This window comes from Elephas maximus, chromosome 1 (assembly GCF_024166365.1).
Source record: "Elephas maximus indicus isolate mEleMax1 chromosome 1, mEleMax1 primary haplotype, whole genome shotgun sequence".
Lineage (NCBI taxonomy): Eukaryota > Metazoa > Chordata > Mammalia > Proboscidea > Elephantidae > Elephas > Elephas maximus.
The window spans coordinates 11,379,903-11,396,963 of NC_064819.1; the positions used below are offsets into that span (position 1 = coordinate 11,379,903).

General features: G+C 39.4%; 1 protein-coding gene across 1 annotated transcript in view; it reads left to right on the top strand.

Moving 5' to 3' along the window:
- The window catches only part of GTF2E1 (general transcription factor IIE subunit 1), a 33,901-nt gene extending 24,814 nt beyond the window's left edge, over nt 1-9,087 (top strand). Inside the window, exons 4-5 of the mRNA XM_049877483.1 lie at nt 2,096-2,337; nt 7,163-9,087. Coding sequence (XP_049733440.1) covers nt 2,096-2,337; nt 7,163-7,587 — 667 coding nt within the window. The 3' untranslated portion in view covers nt 7,588-9,087. The remainder of the gene's footprint in view (nt 1-2,095; nt 2,338-7,162) is intronic.
- The last annotated feature ends 7,974 nt before the right edge of the window (nt 9,088-17,061 follow it).

The window sequence follows — 17,061 nt, forward strand, 5'->3', positions numbered from 1 at the left end:
ACAAGAATGCAGAAGCAGCAACTGGCAGGCGTGGATTAAATGGCTGAATCAGCATGGATTGAACAACTGGAGAGAGCGTGTTTTGTGATAGCAAAAGTGGCAGTGGGACTGTAGATATCCAGAGGCAGGACAAGAAGGATGGTGATCAAAAATTCAGAGAGATGTAATAGGCTGGTCGTATACATGGACAGATATATATCAGGGAAACCTCAGCTAAGCATGAGACAGAACGCCCAAGTAAATGGTAGGAAGTGGGCCCAGAAGGCAGCAAAGAGTGATGGCCTAAGCAGAAATGAAGTAGGGCCAAAGAGAAGCAAATGGATTGTGAGAAAGAAGTGGCAGAGGACATAAATGCAAATGAAGAGATGTTGATTAGGGTACTTAGGTTCAAAACGAGACAGGGCTCCACAAAGGAGACAGCCCAGCATCCATGGAAAAGGTTTAGAGAAGAATGGAAGAAAAGTAAAGGGGAAACATGAGGCCAAAAGAGTCAATCAGTAGACACTTAAAGGAACACAGCAGGAGGTATGAGAAAGATACAGAGCAGGTGCAGAGTGAGTGAGTAACTCAAGAAATATGCAAATAGGTTATAGAATGAAACACAGCTGTCCAAACAGAGAGGGAGGGAGAGCCCTGCGTAGAAGTTGATGCAGAAAGCATCAGTAGTAGGCAGAGAAAGACATGGTATGTGCTCAGACACACAGTGGATCAGGTGGATTCAAAAGGCCCTGGAACAGATTGAGAGTCAAACAAGCAGGTAAACACAGGGAGCAGCAGAAAGACTGAAAACTTGGCTTAACTCATTGAGATGGGGTAACGTTAAGTGCTAGAGAAAGACAAGGAATGACCAGACCTGGAACAGGCTAACAGGCAAAGAAGAGGTAAAAAGAAAACCCAAAAATGGGCTGAGAAACAGATCCTAGAGACACTACAGGATAGAGAGAAATAATGGTTGGAGGTGGATACAGAGACTGTCCAAAATGGCTGAGACAGTAAGACAGAAAAGAAGCTGGGGACTAGTGCAGAGAGGTATGCCTTACTAGATGAGTGGCAGGAGAGGAACATTAACTCTAAATTGAGGGCTGGCTTTGTAGAATAGTTTTCTAGCCTCTTCCATGGTCAGGCTTATAAAAGAAAGAACACACAGAGTCACTTTGAATTACTCTGGATCAAGCTGAGAGAATGTTATTAAAAATATAACGTGGTTTTATAATGATTAAACAGAGAATTACCATATAACCCAGCAATAGCTAAAATGTGGGAATAGCCCAGATGTCCATGAACTGAGGACTGGATAAACAAAATGTGGTATATCCATTCAATGGAATATTACTTACCCATAAAAAGGAATGAACACTGATGTGTGCTACAATGTGGCTGAACCTGGAAAACATTATGCTAAGTGAAAATCTAGTCAGGAAAGACCAGATATTACCTGATTGCATTTATATATTATGTCCAGAATAGGCAAGTCTATATATAAAGATGATTACGTCGCGGTTACTTAGAGCTGGGGGAAATAGGGAGATACTGAGATGATGGCTAAAGGGCACAGGTTGGAGGTAGTGAAGTTATTCTAAAGTTTGACTGTGGTGAAGGTTGCACAACTCTGTGTCTATGCTAAAAATCACTGTGCTGTACATTTTACGTGGGTTAATTGTATGGTACATGAATTACATCTCAATAAAGCTAATATAAAAAGTCCTTTATGGTCTCACCTCAAAATTAGACACACACACCAATATATAACATGTTTTAAAATTTTTTTAAGCAAAATACTCAGAGAAGATGTTAGTGGGAGAGATTTTTGCCAGACTAGTGTATTTGTATGGATTATGTCACCGTATCATTCCCCCTCCCCCTGAGTAGATTGACTGAAACATCTTAATCCATAAAACCTCCGTCATTTATATACATCGGCTTTCACCCTGAGGTGTAAGAGAGGTTTGTCAAAGTTTTTAAAGTATGCGTACATGGTTGCTGGGTAGCATTTGTTTGTAATACTTAAGTGACCACTTCCCCAACTGCCCTTCTTTTCTAGTAGCAGGACTTTAATTTTTCCTCTTCCTGTCGTCCTCTCATTTTTTTTATATAGCAAGGACCGTGCAGCAACTACTGCTGGAGCTGCTGGCCTGGCAGGTGGCCACCACCGGGAAGCATGGGCCACCAAAGGCCCCTCCTATGAGGACTTGTACACTCAGAATGTTGTCATTAACATGGATGACCAAGAAGATCTTCACCGAGCCTCCCTGGAGGGGAAATCTGCCAAAGAGAGGCCCATTTGGCTGAGGGAGAGCACTGTCCAAGGGGCATATAGTTCTGAAGATATGAAAGAAGGTAAGAGTAGAAGTCAGTAAAATGGATGTATCTTGGGTTCAGTAGAAAATGAATTTGACTGATAGGGAAATTACCTGGGCACTTGTTAAATACTTTTATTGATAATTCACTGCATCTGTTTCACAAAACAATTGCATTGTAACAGGAAGTAAGAAATAAAACAATAAGCGTTAAAACCGACCAGTATACTTACATTGCCCTGCAAAGTAGTTGAAATAACAAATAGACAGCTTTTTAAACCTCCATTTGAGATTTGAGGAATTGCCATCTCTTTTTCTTAATTTCTTAGGAAAGTGCTATTATGCTGAAGGTGGCCAAATTCACCTCTCCTTTAATCTTATGTGGAAACCCTGGTGGCGTAGTGGTTAAGTGCTACAGCTGCTAACCAAAAGGTCTGCAGTTTGAATCCACCAGGTGCTTCTTGGAAACCCTATGGGGCAGTTCTGCTCTGTCCTGTAGGGTCTCTATGAGTTGAAATGGACTCAGCAACAATCAGTTTTGAGTTTTAATCTTATGTGGCCCTAACTTATAAGTATTTTTTATTTTTCTGCATTGGGAGCCGTAACTCTGCACTAGTACAAATTGTTTTATTTTACCTCATAGAAATATCAAGGAGTTTCTACTACCTGAAATATATAAAAAGATACCACAATGGTTACGTATCTGACATTTTCTCAGTTTAAGAAGACTGACAGAACTTTAGAAAATTTTGGAAATCTCTCTGAGCTGTAAAGGGTTAAGAATCTTCAGAAATTCGAAAACTGCAAGATTTTTCTTCTTTAATTTTTATCTAAGTTACTGGATTCAGAGGCTGTGAATGCTGATGGTTTCGAGGTATAGAAAACAGGAGGCTAAGACTGGACAAAGGTGACTCAGAAACTGGAAGGCAGAGGTGAAAGGGGGTCTCTTTACCTCTGGTTAGATTTCATCAGTGTAAGAATCTATGTGTCCTTATCCTCAGGCGATGTGTCTTTACTAACGTGTCATCTGAGTATGGTTCTTTGATGCTAAAGAATCGTCAGTAACTGAAAACCACATTTCAGTTTTTTGCCCTTTCTCCTAATCCCTTTTCCCTTTCTAATTAGCATTTATTTACAGGGTACACTAAATCAAAAACCAAACCGGTTGCCTTCGATTGGATTCTGACTCATAGTGCCCCTACATAGAGTTTCAAAGGAGCGCCTGGTGGATTTGAACTGCCGACCTTTTGGTTAGCAGCCATAGCACTTAACCACTACGCCACCAGGGCTTCCTAAACTTCCTAGGCGTTGTAAAATTAGGGTGAAGTTGGGTAGTGATAATAAAAGCAGGTAAAACCTCTAACGTGATTTTCTTTGATGTTTTAATTCCTGTCCACAAAAAAATTTTCTTTGGCAATCATACTTCCCTCTCCCTCTTGCCCACTGATTAGTGCTGGTGGCACAGTGCTTAAGTGCCCAGGTGATGAGGGGTTTGAGGTTTGAACCCACCAGCCGCTTCACTGGAGAAAGATGTGGCGGTCAGCTTCCATAAAGATGACAGCCTTGGAAACCATATGGGGCAGTTCGACCCTGTCTCCTAGGGTTGCTATGAGTCGGAATGGACTCGAAGGCAACAGGTTTTGTTTTTTTGTTTTGTTTTTAAATGATGTTTACTTACTTTGATTCAAGTTATACAGTAGTTTGTACAACTATTTAACAGGCTCGTTTTCTCCATTTTGGCTTCTTGCCTGTTTTCAAAGCAACCGAACTTTCTGTTCTTTGAATGTAGAAACAAAATTGAATAAAACTATCATTAACTAATATTGTATACAGTTAGGCTCATAAGCTTAACAATCAATGTTTATAATTTCTAGAATCATAGAATTTGAATCATAAGGGCCCTAAGGAAGTCTTCTAGTCTACCTAAGTTTCGTGAGTCTTTCTTTCTATATACAATAGGATGGTATGCTGTCATGTATAAATTTGTCTTCATTAAGGTTCATAATAGTAGAACAACCTCTATCCAGTGAATGTGTGAAGTGAGTCATATTTGTCCTAAACTTAATTTTCCTCAAACGTCAGTCATTTTAATGTCTTTAAAATTTTTGTATAGACTGTCAGTCAGGTACTGAAGGTTCGAATTCCTTCTGATTGTACTACTCAAGTTTCCTCCACCCACAGTTTTTGTTTTATTTGTCTTTTTCTGGACCATCTCTAATTGCAATATACTTTACTTGAGACCAGGAACCCTGGTGGTGCAGTGGTTAAAAGCTTGGATGCTAACCCAAAGGTTGGCAGTTTGAATCTACCAGCCACTCCTTGGAAACCGTATGGGGAAGTTCTGCTCTGTCTTTTAGGGTCGCTATGAGTTGGAATCGACTTGACAGCAATGGGTTTGATTTTTTGGTTTTACTTGATTGAGGTTCAGTGACCAGAACAATACGTATTGTACTAAGCATGGCTTCACCATTAACGACTTGAGTATTATTTCCAGTATCCTTCTGGTTCTTACCTGATGTTTGTTGCTTTGGTTCCGGAAGCACATAGACCAACAACTTTAGAAACATGGGCTGGGATTTTTAGGACTGTTTCTTGACCTGTATCTGATAGGTTGGATCATGTCTTTAAGTATATTTTATACTATTTCTCTGTGGGCAGGTTTTCTTACATGTGCCATTGTAGAAGTGGATCTGCCATTTTTCTGTCCACTTGCACAGCCTTCAGCCCTTCCTGTGTACTTTCCTGTCAGCTTAGCGTTTAAGTACTCAGAATTGCTTATTATCATCCGTAAACTTGACGATTTCACAGAATACGCCTTCTTTGTAATTTATTACTCTAAAAATAAGATTGTTCCTAGCACTGCTGTTTCTACTTTTCTCTCCAGAGATGTACTCATTTATCCTTTTTTTTTTTTTTCCTGTGTCTATAACAAAGTAATTCTTCCCCCTCAAAACCTCTGATGACCCTTGTCGGAAATCTGTTAGATATGACTTCATTTAGTTTATAAAACTGATTTGATTTTCCCCTAATTTTATATTTACTTTAAACATTTACCAGAATGTTTTGTTGGTAGCATTAAGCTATTTGGAACATTCTGTTAGAAGCAATGATTGATTGCTTTGGAGACTCGCATACATTCCTTGTGCGTGTGTTTTGTGTTGAAGTACTGTCTTAGCTGTGGGGAGGGGGTTTAGCTTATAGCAATGTTTTGAAGTAGGTAAGTTTGATCTTAACTCTCATTTAAACGTCCATGTTATTAAAAGCCTGTTTTCTCTGACCTAGAACCTTTAACCTATCAATTCCTGTTCTCCTTTCTCTCTCTTACCTGCCTAATATCTCATCTCAGGAGTTCTGTACTTTCCAAAATGTCCAGGGGTATAGCTGATCTGTTTTCATGTTCCATTGAGAAGGTACTTTCACTTTATCCATAGCCAGAACTGGACATTTCTGAGCCTTCTCTCGATGTTGATGGTAGATTACACCATTGTAAGCGTCAGGCATATTGTACACCCAAACCAAACCAAACCCACTGCCATCAAGTCAATTCTGACTCATAGTGACCCTAAGCACTTCACAAGTATTCCCTGAATTCCTACAATGACCCGGTGAAGTAAATACGATTTTTTTTTTTTCCCTTTTTGGACTTGAGAAAATTGAAGCAGAGAGAGAGAAAGTAACTTGACCAAAACCACATCAGGATTTGAATCAGGGCGTCGGGTTCCAAACAACACTTATGACCCTTTTATGTATTTTAAGTAGTAGTATGTTTGATATTATTATCAGAATACAAAATACAGATGTTTTTCTCAAATGTTTCTTCTATATCAGATATTTACACAGAGTGAAGGAAGGTGTGTGGTAAGAGAAGCGTTATTCCTGATGTTAGATTCTTTTTTATAAAGAGTTCAAAGCGTGCCTAGTTTGCCTCAGGAAAATAAAACTGCCATTCATTCACTCATTCAGAAAATATTTATTCAGTGCCTAACAAGTGACAGGCATTATTCTAGGCTCATGTGATACACCAATGAATAAAAAAGACAAATACTTATCACAATAGAACCTACTCCTGGGAAAGGGGAAGATAGAGACAAAAGACAAACACTACTTATGTTATGTTAGAAATTAAATGCTGTGGAAAAAATAGAGGCAGGCAAGGAGGATTGGGAATGTAGGAGTAGGGATGAGTTAAAAGAAAGTGACATTCGAGCAAAGACATGAAAGATAGGAGGGAGTTAGCCATGGATGCCTGGAGGAAAGATATGTCAGGCAGAAAGAATAGGCAGTACACAGGCCTTGAAGTAGGAGTGTGTCTAGTGTGTACAAAAGTACTATGGAGGCCACTGTGGCTGGAGCAGAATGAACAAAGAGGAAGGAGACAAGGTCAGTGGCAGGGTGGGAGGGAGAAACTTCAGTTGGTGTAGAACCTTGTAGGCCATTGTAAGGCTTTTGGCTTTTACTCTGCACAAGATGAAGGGCTGTGTTTTGATTTCGTGCTTGGCCAGCTACTATACTTCATCCATTATAGATATTATTCAATATGTTGTTATTCAGAGCCTTACAAAGGTAAATGCTTTTATCATTCCATTTTGTGGAAAGAGGTGCTGCAGTTTAGAGACGAAATAACTTGCCAAGGTGGTACAGGTTGCAAGTAGAAGAACCCAGGTTCAAATCTAGGCTGTATTACTGTGAAAATCCATGTACTTAACTATTAGGCTACTTGCGCTCTAGTGTGTAAGAAACCTTTTGCAGATCTTATGGACGGTAGCTCAAAAAAACAGGACCGGTGACGTCTGTGTTATTTTATCCCACAGCTATAGGAATGCCCTTTATATCTGAGGATGTTAACTTTTTGGATTTCCCCCCAGGCGGCGTAGATATAGACGCATTTCAGGAGCGCGAGGATGGCCGTGCAGGGCCGGATGATAACGAGGAGGTCATGCGAGCACTGCTCATTCACGAGAAGAAGACTTCCTCTGCCACGGCCGGCTCGGTGGGGGCGGCGGCGCCTGTGACCACTGGCAACGGAAGTGACTCGGAGAGTGAGACCAGTGAGTCAGACGATGACTCTCCTCCGCATTCGGCGGCTGTGTCGGTGCACCATCGGGACGAGGATGAGGAGGATGACGAGTTTGAAGAAGTGGCAGACGACCCTGTTGTCATGGTGGCTGGCCATCCATTCTCCTACAGTGAAGTGAGCCAGCGGCCAGAGCTGGTGGCCCAGATGACACCAGAGGAGAAGGAAGCATACATAGCAATGGGACAACGTATGTTTGAGGACCTCTTTGAGTGAGCTTTTCCTGCCTTTTCCTCCTTTCTGTGATGCTTGTTTGAAAAAGAAATTTCCTACCTTGAAGAAAAGTGTTTAAGTGCTTTTCTACCCCTCTTGATGTAAAGCAATTGTTAATCTCATGCAAAAATAAGGGGGGAGAAAGTTTGATTTTTCTACGAGAATTTTCCCAGCAGGGTAGTCTGCCTGTACGCATTCCCCTTCCTGTGTTTCCTGCAGTATTAATATTTTACTGTATTTACTTATCTACTTGTTTGCCTTTTGATGACACACTTTTCTCCCTTGTGAAATGAAGAGAGGGAAGTCTGTAAGGGGAGCTCTCCCTGTCTGCACAAGTCTCCTACACCAGGTTACAGTAATTCACTGACAACGTCTTTTTTTATCTGTTCTCACCAAGTGTTCCAAACAATTCCTTATGTTGCTGCCTACCAGAGCAGCTTGCTAATGGGCAGATTATTAATGAGGGGAAAAAAAATCCTAAAACTTCAAATTTCCTCACAGTTGACGATGGAGTCCATATATCAGGGGTGGAGGGTGGCGGGGAGGGGTGGGTGAGGGTATGCGCAGAAGAGGAGTGGTTGTGCCTGAATCTCATGATTAATGTCAACCCCAAATTTGTGTCTTTAGAACTGACCACGCTGGTCGATTCTCGTTTTCCTTAATGCCTTTGGTTTGGTGTTAGGTGATAGAAAACAAAGTGTGCTTGGTGAAGACTTATGAAGAGATTAGAAGAAAGCAAACAAACATGGATTTGAGACACGGAGTCCATGTAAAGGGGTGAAGAGTGGAGAACACTGGGGACAGTGCCTTCTGAATTGCCGGAGCAGGTGATGGTTTGGAGATCATTTATGCAAAGCTGAGATTGGGCTCCCCCTTCTTCTGCAGATCTCTTGGCGGTACTATAAATCGCTTAATGAGACTGTTCCAGAAATTGGCATGAAATAATTGATGACTCCTTTTCTCTCTTTCTCCAAGCATCATTGAAGGCCTTTTCTGTCTCTCCTTAGGTTCTCATCAGACATGGCATTTAAGAGCATATCCAGTATATTGTTGAGCATTGTAGCCTCAAAGAACATAGTTTATTTTTGGTTCTGATAAGTAGTATGGTGGGATTCACTAAGGTAGAACTTTAAAAATAAAAAAAACCCTTTCGTACAGGGGTCTATAACACTTGTATTTTTTGTAACATTTTCCCTTGCATTGTAATTTTTAAATATTTATCATTTTTGTAGTACATGTGTGAAGTTACAGTCGTACTTTAGAATACCTGAGCCTTCTATGGGGCAATGTCTCATTTACCTGGGTTGTGTTAATGACCGAATATTGACAATAAACCTGTTTTATACTCACTGAAATTTGTTAATTTCTAGCTCTGTAACATCTTGGAGCATAATTAAAGTGAATGAATACTCTTCCCATTTAAAAAAATGTTTCGGACTTGTTTCTCTTAATAATCATATTATTTAAGATAATAGAAGCGATTGTTTTGTGGTCTAAACTTTTTCTGCCTTAAGAATAATCTATAAAGATTATATAAATAACTTGTACATGTGGGAACACTCAACTTTTAAACCCTATTTTTTAAAAAACTTTCATAGTTATACAAAGAAGTTTTATTTTAAAAAATGGTAATCAAATGTTAATTTTTGAAAATGTAATCGTAAGTGAACTGTGAGAGCTCTTTATTTCAATGAATAAATGCTTTTCATTTTTTTTAATCTAATTTTGCATATTCTGCTTCCTGAAGCTGCTGTCCTGTTTTCCTTTCCCGTTACTTACCAACTTCTTAGAAAATCAAGCATATTAGTTGAGTATTTCCCCTCCCTCTCGAGATCTGCCTTTTGCCCTATCATTGCAGTGAAATAGCCTCCTCTAGGCCTAATTGTTCAACCTAACAGCACTTTATTTCTCTTTCTCTTCGGCCTGTCTTCAGTATTGGATGCTATCAACCCATCCTTTTTCCTTGAAACTTTTCATTTAGTGTCCTTGTCATTACACTGTCCTGGTCCCCTCTCCCTCATTGAGTCTTCCTGCTCATTCTCCTTCAGACTTTATTCTCCTCTGCTGTATGCACGGACATACCTTCAGGCTTAGGTTTTGTCTTTTGTCTTCATTTTTTTTCCTGTGGAATTTATGTGTGGACGAATGTCACAGGTAAAGACAGAAGTATGAATATAAGGTTATGAATTGCCGCAGTGTTTGAAATAGAATAAAATGGAAAGATCGATACATAGTTGCACTAAATATGCATTAATCAGGGCTTAGTTAAATTATTTTCCTGTGAAACCACATAGCCAAAGAGAATATATTGTCAGAAAAAGATGTCCATAATGTGGTAAGTATAGAAGATTCAGCTTTTCTACCTTTGTGAGTATTCGTGTGCGTGCGCGCGCGTGTGTGTGTGTGTAAAGAAAATAAGTAGCTGACTGTGCTTACTATGTACCAGACATGGATATAACTGCTTTACATGTGCTGGCTCATTTAATCCTTTATAGTAAACCTGTGAAGGAGGTATATGTGAGTAAAGATACACATTCTGTTAATAATTGGGCATGAAAATTACAGTGGTCTTAATGTGTTATAATGGAAATACATTCCCATTTTGGAGACAGACAGACTTAATGGATGTTCAATGAACTTCACGTAGAAAGTACCTGATAAAATTAAAAGCCCAGAAATAGAGTGACAGAAGCAAACTTTTTTTTGTTATGCCAGGGCTTCTAGATGTGTTTTTTTTTTTCAATCCTGGATCCATCATTTCCTTGGAGAAACATCTCTGACCTTATTCTCAAAATTAATAAGAAAGGATAATTTAATATGTAAGATTTTGGACATTTTTCAGTCACATGTCTAATAAACAGTATGAAGCTCCATTGCGTCTTACCAGACAGGCTTGCCTCTGAAGCAGCACAGTACTCGAGAGAGGAAAGCCAGCCTGTGACAGAAGGACCAAAGTGAGCCCTGCCAGCTATCACCTCACTCAGAGAACCAAATTCCTGGCCTTCCCTTATTGTAGGCTGTGGTAACAACTCCAGCTGTCCTGTGACCACACGTCTCCCCCAGCTTTGGGTGTGAACCTGTCCCATGATAAGGGAAGGCCAGGAATTTGTTTTCTGTGAATGAGGTTGGCTGTATTAACACAAGTGTCACCTGCTCAGGTGTCCCAACTTTTCTGTTGATTTAAATAGAACTTTTTTATCCTAACATGATGGAATACTTCAGTATCTTTTCTTTTGGGGACGGAGAGTCATATCCTCTGGCTCTAGCTCTCTGCTTCCCTGGCTTCTCCGTCTCTCTTCTGTACCACCTGAACTAACCCCCCCACAATACTACCACCATGTCCATGTAGTAGACCTTCAAGCCAAAGTTTTTAGGGTAATGGGCAAGGGCAGGGGGAGTCAGTAAGAGAAGTTTCTGTCCCAGCACTGTTTAGCCAAGGAATAAGATTGGATAGTACACATCTGTGCTGTTAACCGTTCTCACAGGTTATCAGCCCAAGTAGAATCCTGCCTCCAAATCTCACTAAAATTTCAGCTTCCTTTCTTCTCTTATCACCCCCTTTCTCTTCAAAGGCCTTCGAAAGTTCTAAATGTATTAGGGAAAATAATTTAGTTCTTTGTTTTATTATTTCCTTCCAAAAGGATCTTGAAACCTCCTATCAAAAGTGGCCTATTAAGCCATTTCCCTAAACGAAGAATCATGTCTCCACCTCTAGGAGCCAACATGGGAAGTTAACTATGGCTTTTTTCTCTCCCCACTGCACTAAAAATATCACTCATCATACTTTGCCCGAAGTAAGGTGATAGGCGAGCCTCAACCTCGTGTCTGGTACAAAGCTCCTTTCCACAATTCTGTGCTTTTGTCCTGTCTGCTCTTGAATTTGAAGACTTTTTTTTTTATTTTGAAACTCCGTTTTCCCAAAAACATCTTCAGTGGTGTTCAGTTTAATTGATGAAAAGAAAATACTCAATTGGGCGTGATCTGCAAGTCAGGAGACTAGGTTCTAGTCGCTGCTACAGCTGACTTGACACTGGCACTGTTAACTGATGTAGCCTTTCTAGGCCAGTTTCTCAACTCTTAGTACTGAGAGGATTGTGCTAGGATCACTTAGATTCCCTCCAGCTCTAATATTTTGTGGAGATAGTGGTAGTCAGTATATTTAAAACTGAGGCCAAATAATAATAACCAAAAAAACAACAAAAAATCTTCTAATGGGCTATAGCAATTTGAACTAGGTGAAAGATATTTTACTTGAGGACTAGTGTGGGTGGCAGGCTTAGGATTGAGGGTGTATCAAGCCAAAGCATAAACAATAGCTAGTTAGGTTTCTCTTTCCTCGTCTTCCCAAGGTGCTTCATTTCTAGTCATCTAAATGACTGAGGGAGAAATAATTGAATATTTTATGTTCTTCTTAGTATTGTTTGAGAGAATTGGACACCGAGTGGAAATAAGATAGAGAAGAGCAATTCGCAGCCAGGACCACAATAGAAAGATTTACATATGTATTCCTGAGTTTAAAAAAAGTAACAGAAAATGGCAATTAAAAAACAAATATGAAAATTTTTAGAATTGAGAAATTGGTATAATTCCGCCTTTCTCTTTGTTTAGCATTTTTTCCCACTAAAGTGATTTTACGTATGTCATTTCTAGCAGAGCTATGCTATGAAACTTTTTTTTTTTTAATCTAAAAATCTCATCGGGATATGTGGAGGATTTTCAGGAAGGAACTGGTACTATGGTAAACTTACGGCCTGTTCTGTTGGCTCTTTATATTTTAAAAGAAAGAAACCGAATGAGGTAAGTATAGATACTCAAAACGTAAAGGCAAAATGAGTTGGGAAAAGGAAGGAGTCATGAAATTTTACTTCTTTTGAAGGTTTTTTTTTTTTTTTTTTTAAATCCGAGTGTTTTTGGTGAAAGTTTACACAGCAAATTAGGTTCCCATTTAACAGTTTCTACACAAATTGTTCAGTGACATTGGTTATGTTTTCCACAATGTGTGAACATTCTTGTTATTTATATTCCAGTGGTTCCATTTCCAGTAATCTAGTTAGCCTGCCCCTGTTATGGATTGAATTGTGTCCCCCAAAAATATATGTCATAATCCTAACCCCAATACTTGTGGTTATAATCCCATTTGGGAATGAGTTTTCTTTGTTGTATTAATGAGGCAGTATTAGTGTAGGGGGTGTCTTAAGTCAATCTCTTAGATATAAAAGAGCAGATTGAGCAAGCAAGCAAGCACAGATGGGGGAAGACAGATGCCACACCACATGAGATCTCCAATAAACCAAGAAACAGAAGCCAAAAAGAGACAAGGACCTTCCCCCAGAGCTGACAGAGAAAACCTTCCCCTAGAGTCGATGCCCTGAATTTGGACTTGCAGCCTGCTAAACAGAAAAATTTCCGTTTGTTAAAACCGCTTGTGGTATTTCTGTTACAGCAGCACAAGGTAACTAAGACAGTTCCCTTTCCACCTTTGCTTTAGGGTCATTGTCGACCTTTCGGTTTCATATAGATCATTTTTTAAAAGAGTACAGTACTCACAGGGGATATTCTTCATGAGCCAAAGGTAAGTAACCTCAGGATAGTTTCGGTTCAAGGTTTAAAGAGTATCTCAGGGCGACAGTCTAGAGAAGTTCTCTAGTCTCAACTGGTCCAGTAAGTCAGACTTTTTAAGAATTTGAGTTTTGTTCCACGTTTTTCTCCTGTCAGGATCCGTCTGTTGTGGCTCTGATGAGAACAATTGGTTACGGCAGCCAGGCACCGTCTAGTTCTTCTGGTCTCAGGGTGGACGAGGCGCTGGTCCGTGTAGACCGGTAGTCCTGCAGACTGGTTTCTTCTCTGAGTCGTTGGTTTCCTTCTTGCTGTCCTGCTCCGGATGAGTAGGTTCCATCAGCTGTATCTTCTATGACCACTCAGAAGCTTTAAAGACCCCAGACACTACTCACCAAACTAGGATGGAGTGCGTAAACTTTATGAACTATATCACGTCAGTGGACTGAGTTGTCCCACAAGACTATGTTCCCAAGCCTTAAACCCGGAAAACCAAACCTGTGAGTTGTTTGGTTATGTCTAAGAAGTGTCAGTAACTGTGCCCCCTATGTGCTTTACTACGTATATGAAAATATATGCCTGCACACACATGCGTGTATATCCACATACCAAAAACCAAGCCCATTGCCATCGAGTCGATTGTGACTCATCAACCCTACAGCCCAGAGTAGAAGTGCCCCATAGGATATCCAAGTCTGTAAGCTTTATGGAAGCGGACCGCCACATCTTTTTCTCGTGGAACAGCTGGTGGGTTTAAACCACTGACGTTTTGGTTAGCAGCCAAGTGCTTAATCACTGCACCACCAGGGATCTCTCAATACATATATGTATGCACACATATATACACATACACACCTATACACATAAATACGTACATATGTAACCACACACACATTTTTGGATGTTGCAAAATTGCGTATGTGATAGCATTTGTCAAAGACGTCCTTTTTTTCTTGTGCACTTCTTAGTGACGTCATTTACCTTGGTTAAGCTGTGCAGGCTTCACCCACATTTGGTGTTACCTTTTCCATCACCAAAAATAACCAGTCTATTATCTAGAGAGTAGTTTCCCCTCCCTCCCAATCCCTGGTAACCACCAATGAATGTTGGCTTCTGTATGTATTCTATGTATTCTAGTCTTCTCTTTTTATTAAAGGGAGGTCATACAATATTTGTCCTTTTATGGTTGACTTATTTCACTCAGCATAATGTACTCCAGATTTATCCGTGTTATAGAGTGTATCAAGGACTCAACATTATTCTTTATGGCTGTGTAGTATTCCATTGTATTATGTATAACATTTTGTTAATACCTTCATCCGTTGACGGGCACTTAGGTTATTTCCATCTTTTTGCTATTGTGAATAGTGCTGTAATGAACATAGGTGTACATATGTCTGTTTGTCTCTTCTATTAGATCTCTAGGGTATAATTGCTGGGTCTTGGCTGCTAACCAAAAAGTCGAATCCACCATCTACTCCTTGGAAACGCTATGGAGCAGTTCTTCTCTGTCCTATAGGGTCGCTATGAGTCAGAGTGGACCTGAAAGCAATGGATATTTTTTTTTTTAATTAATTTCTAGTAGTTCTATTTCCAGTTTTTTGAGGAAGCACCATACTGTTTTCTACAGTGGTTATTCTATTTTACAATCCCACCAGCAGTGGTAAAGGATTCTAATCTCCCCACATCCTCGCCAGCATTTTTTGTTTTCTGTTTTTTTTATCAGTGTCATTTTACCAGGGGAGAGATGGTATCTCATTGTAGTTTTGATTTACATATTTTTGTTAATGGAGCCATGGTGGCACAGTGTTTAAGCGCTTGGCTGCTAACCAAAAGGTCAGTGGTTCGAACCCAGCAGCCTCTCCAAGGGAGGAAGATATGGCAGCCTGCTTCCGTAAAGATTTACAGCCTTGGAAACCCTGTGGGGCAGTTCTGTGTCCTATAGGGTCGCTGTGCGTCGACAGCAATGGGTTTTTTTTTTTTTTTTTAGTTTAATGGCTAATGACCGAGAGCACCTTTTCATGCGCTTGTTGGCTACTTGAATGCTCTGTTTGGTGAAGTGAATGTTCATGTGTTTTGCTCATTTTTTAATTGTGATTTTTGTCTTTCTGTTGTTGAGTTGATGAAGTTTTTTAAAATATATTTTAGAGGTTAGCCCCTTATTGGATATGTCATTCCCAAAGGTTTTTTCTGGTCTGTAGGTTGTCTTTTTCCTCTTTTAATAAAGTTTTTTTTGATAAGCATAAGTATTTAATTTTTATGAGGTTCCGGTTATCTAATTTGTCTTCTCCTATTCATGCATTTATAGTTGTATTTGATAATCTACTTAAAAAAAAAAATTAAGTCCCATAGTGTCATCCCTGTATTTTTTTCCAAGAACTTTATAGGTTTAGGTTTAGGTCTTTGATCCATTTCGAGTTAGTTTTTGTGTATGGTATGACGTATGGGTCCTGTTTCATTTTTCTGCAGGTGGATATCCAGTTTTGCCAGCACCAATTGTTAAAGAGATTATTTCTTTCCCATTGAATGGACTTTGACCCCTTGTTGAAAATCGGTTGTCCATAGATTGATGGATTTTCTTCTGGGTTCTCAATTCTAGTCCATTGCTCTATGTGTCTATTGTCGAACCAGTATCAGGCCATTTTGCTTACTGTAGCTATATAGTATATTTTGAGATTGGGGAATGTAAGGCCCCCTATGTTGTTGTTGTTCTTCAGTTTTGCTTTGGCTATTTGGGGACTTGTTTCTTTCCATACAAAGTTGGCGATTAGTTTTTCCATTTCAGTAAACAATGTTGTTGGAATTTCAATCAGGATTTGTGTTGCGCCTATAGATCGTTTTGTGTAGTATTAACATTTTCACAATATGAAGTCTTCCAATCCTTGAGCACAAAATGTCCTTCCATTTATGTAGGTCTCTTTTAGTCTCTTATGGTAGTGTTTTATAGTTTTCATTTTTAGGTCTTCTATGTCCTTAGTTAGGTTTATCCCTAGATTATCATTTAAGGGGCTATTGTAAATGTGTAGTTTTCTTGATTTCCTTTTCAGGATTCTCCTTGCTGCTGTAAAGGAGCCCAACTGACTTTTGCATGCTGATCTTGTACCCTGTAGCATTGCTGAATTCCCCTATTAGATCCAGTAGCTTTCTTTTGAAATCTTTGGCATTTTCTATGTATAGGACCATGTCATCTGTGGATAGAGATAGTCTTCTTCCTCCTTTGAAGATACTGGCATGCCCCTAGCTTTTCTTCAGAAAGAACCTCGTGCCCTTCTGAGTACCAAAGCAACCTTTCCTATTCCAGTTACAAAGCAGATAGGCCTAGTACACGACCCAGTTTCAACAATCAACCCACGTGTCCAATAACACAAAAGTACATTATTGCCTACCTAATGTACATAAATCTGAGAAATTAGTCTGGAAAGAAAGCTGGTGTCAAGTCATAAAGTGCCTTGAAATTTGCTAAGGCATACAGGATTGTTTTACAGTTTTTTGTTGTTGTTATATAAATATACTAATTATTTAAAAATTTTATCCAACAAGAAATACACAGAGTAAAAAAATGAGAATTCCCCATTTCACTACCCCAGGGTAATCACTGTTGATTATTTAATGAGTATCATCCCAGACCTTTTCTAGGCCTTTAGAAACATTCACAAACCCACAGATACACAGTTTTTTTTTTTTGCATAAATGGCATAAATGCAGTCACACACATTATCATTTGATTTTGATTTATCTTGGAGATTCTTTCCATGTCAGTATATTTAGATCTACTTCATTTTTTGGAAATAAGGGCTAGATAGAATTCGGTAGTATAGCTGTAGGATGGTTAGGTAACAATTCTGTTATTGATTGGCGTTTAGATACTTTCTAATTTTCCACGTTGCAGCGATGTAATGAATTACCTTTATATTTTCATTC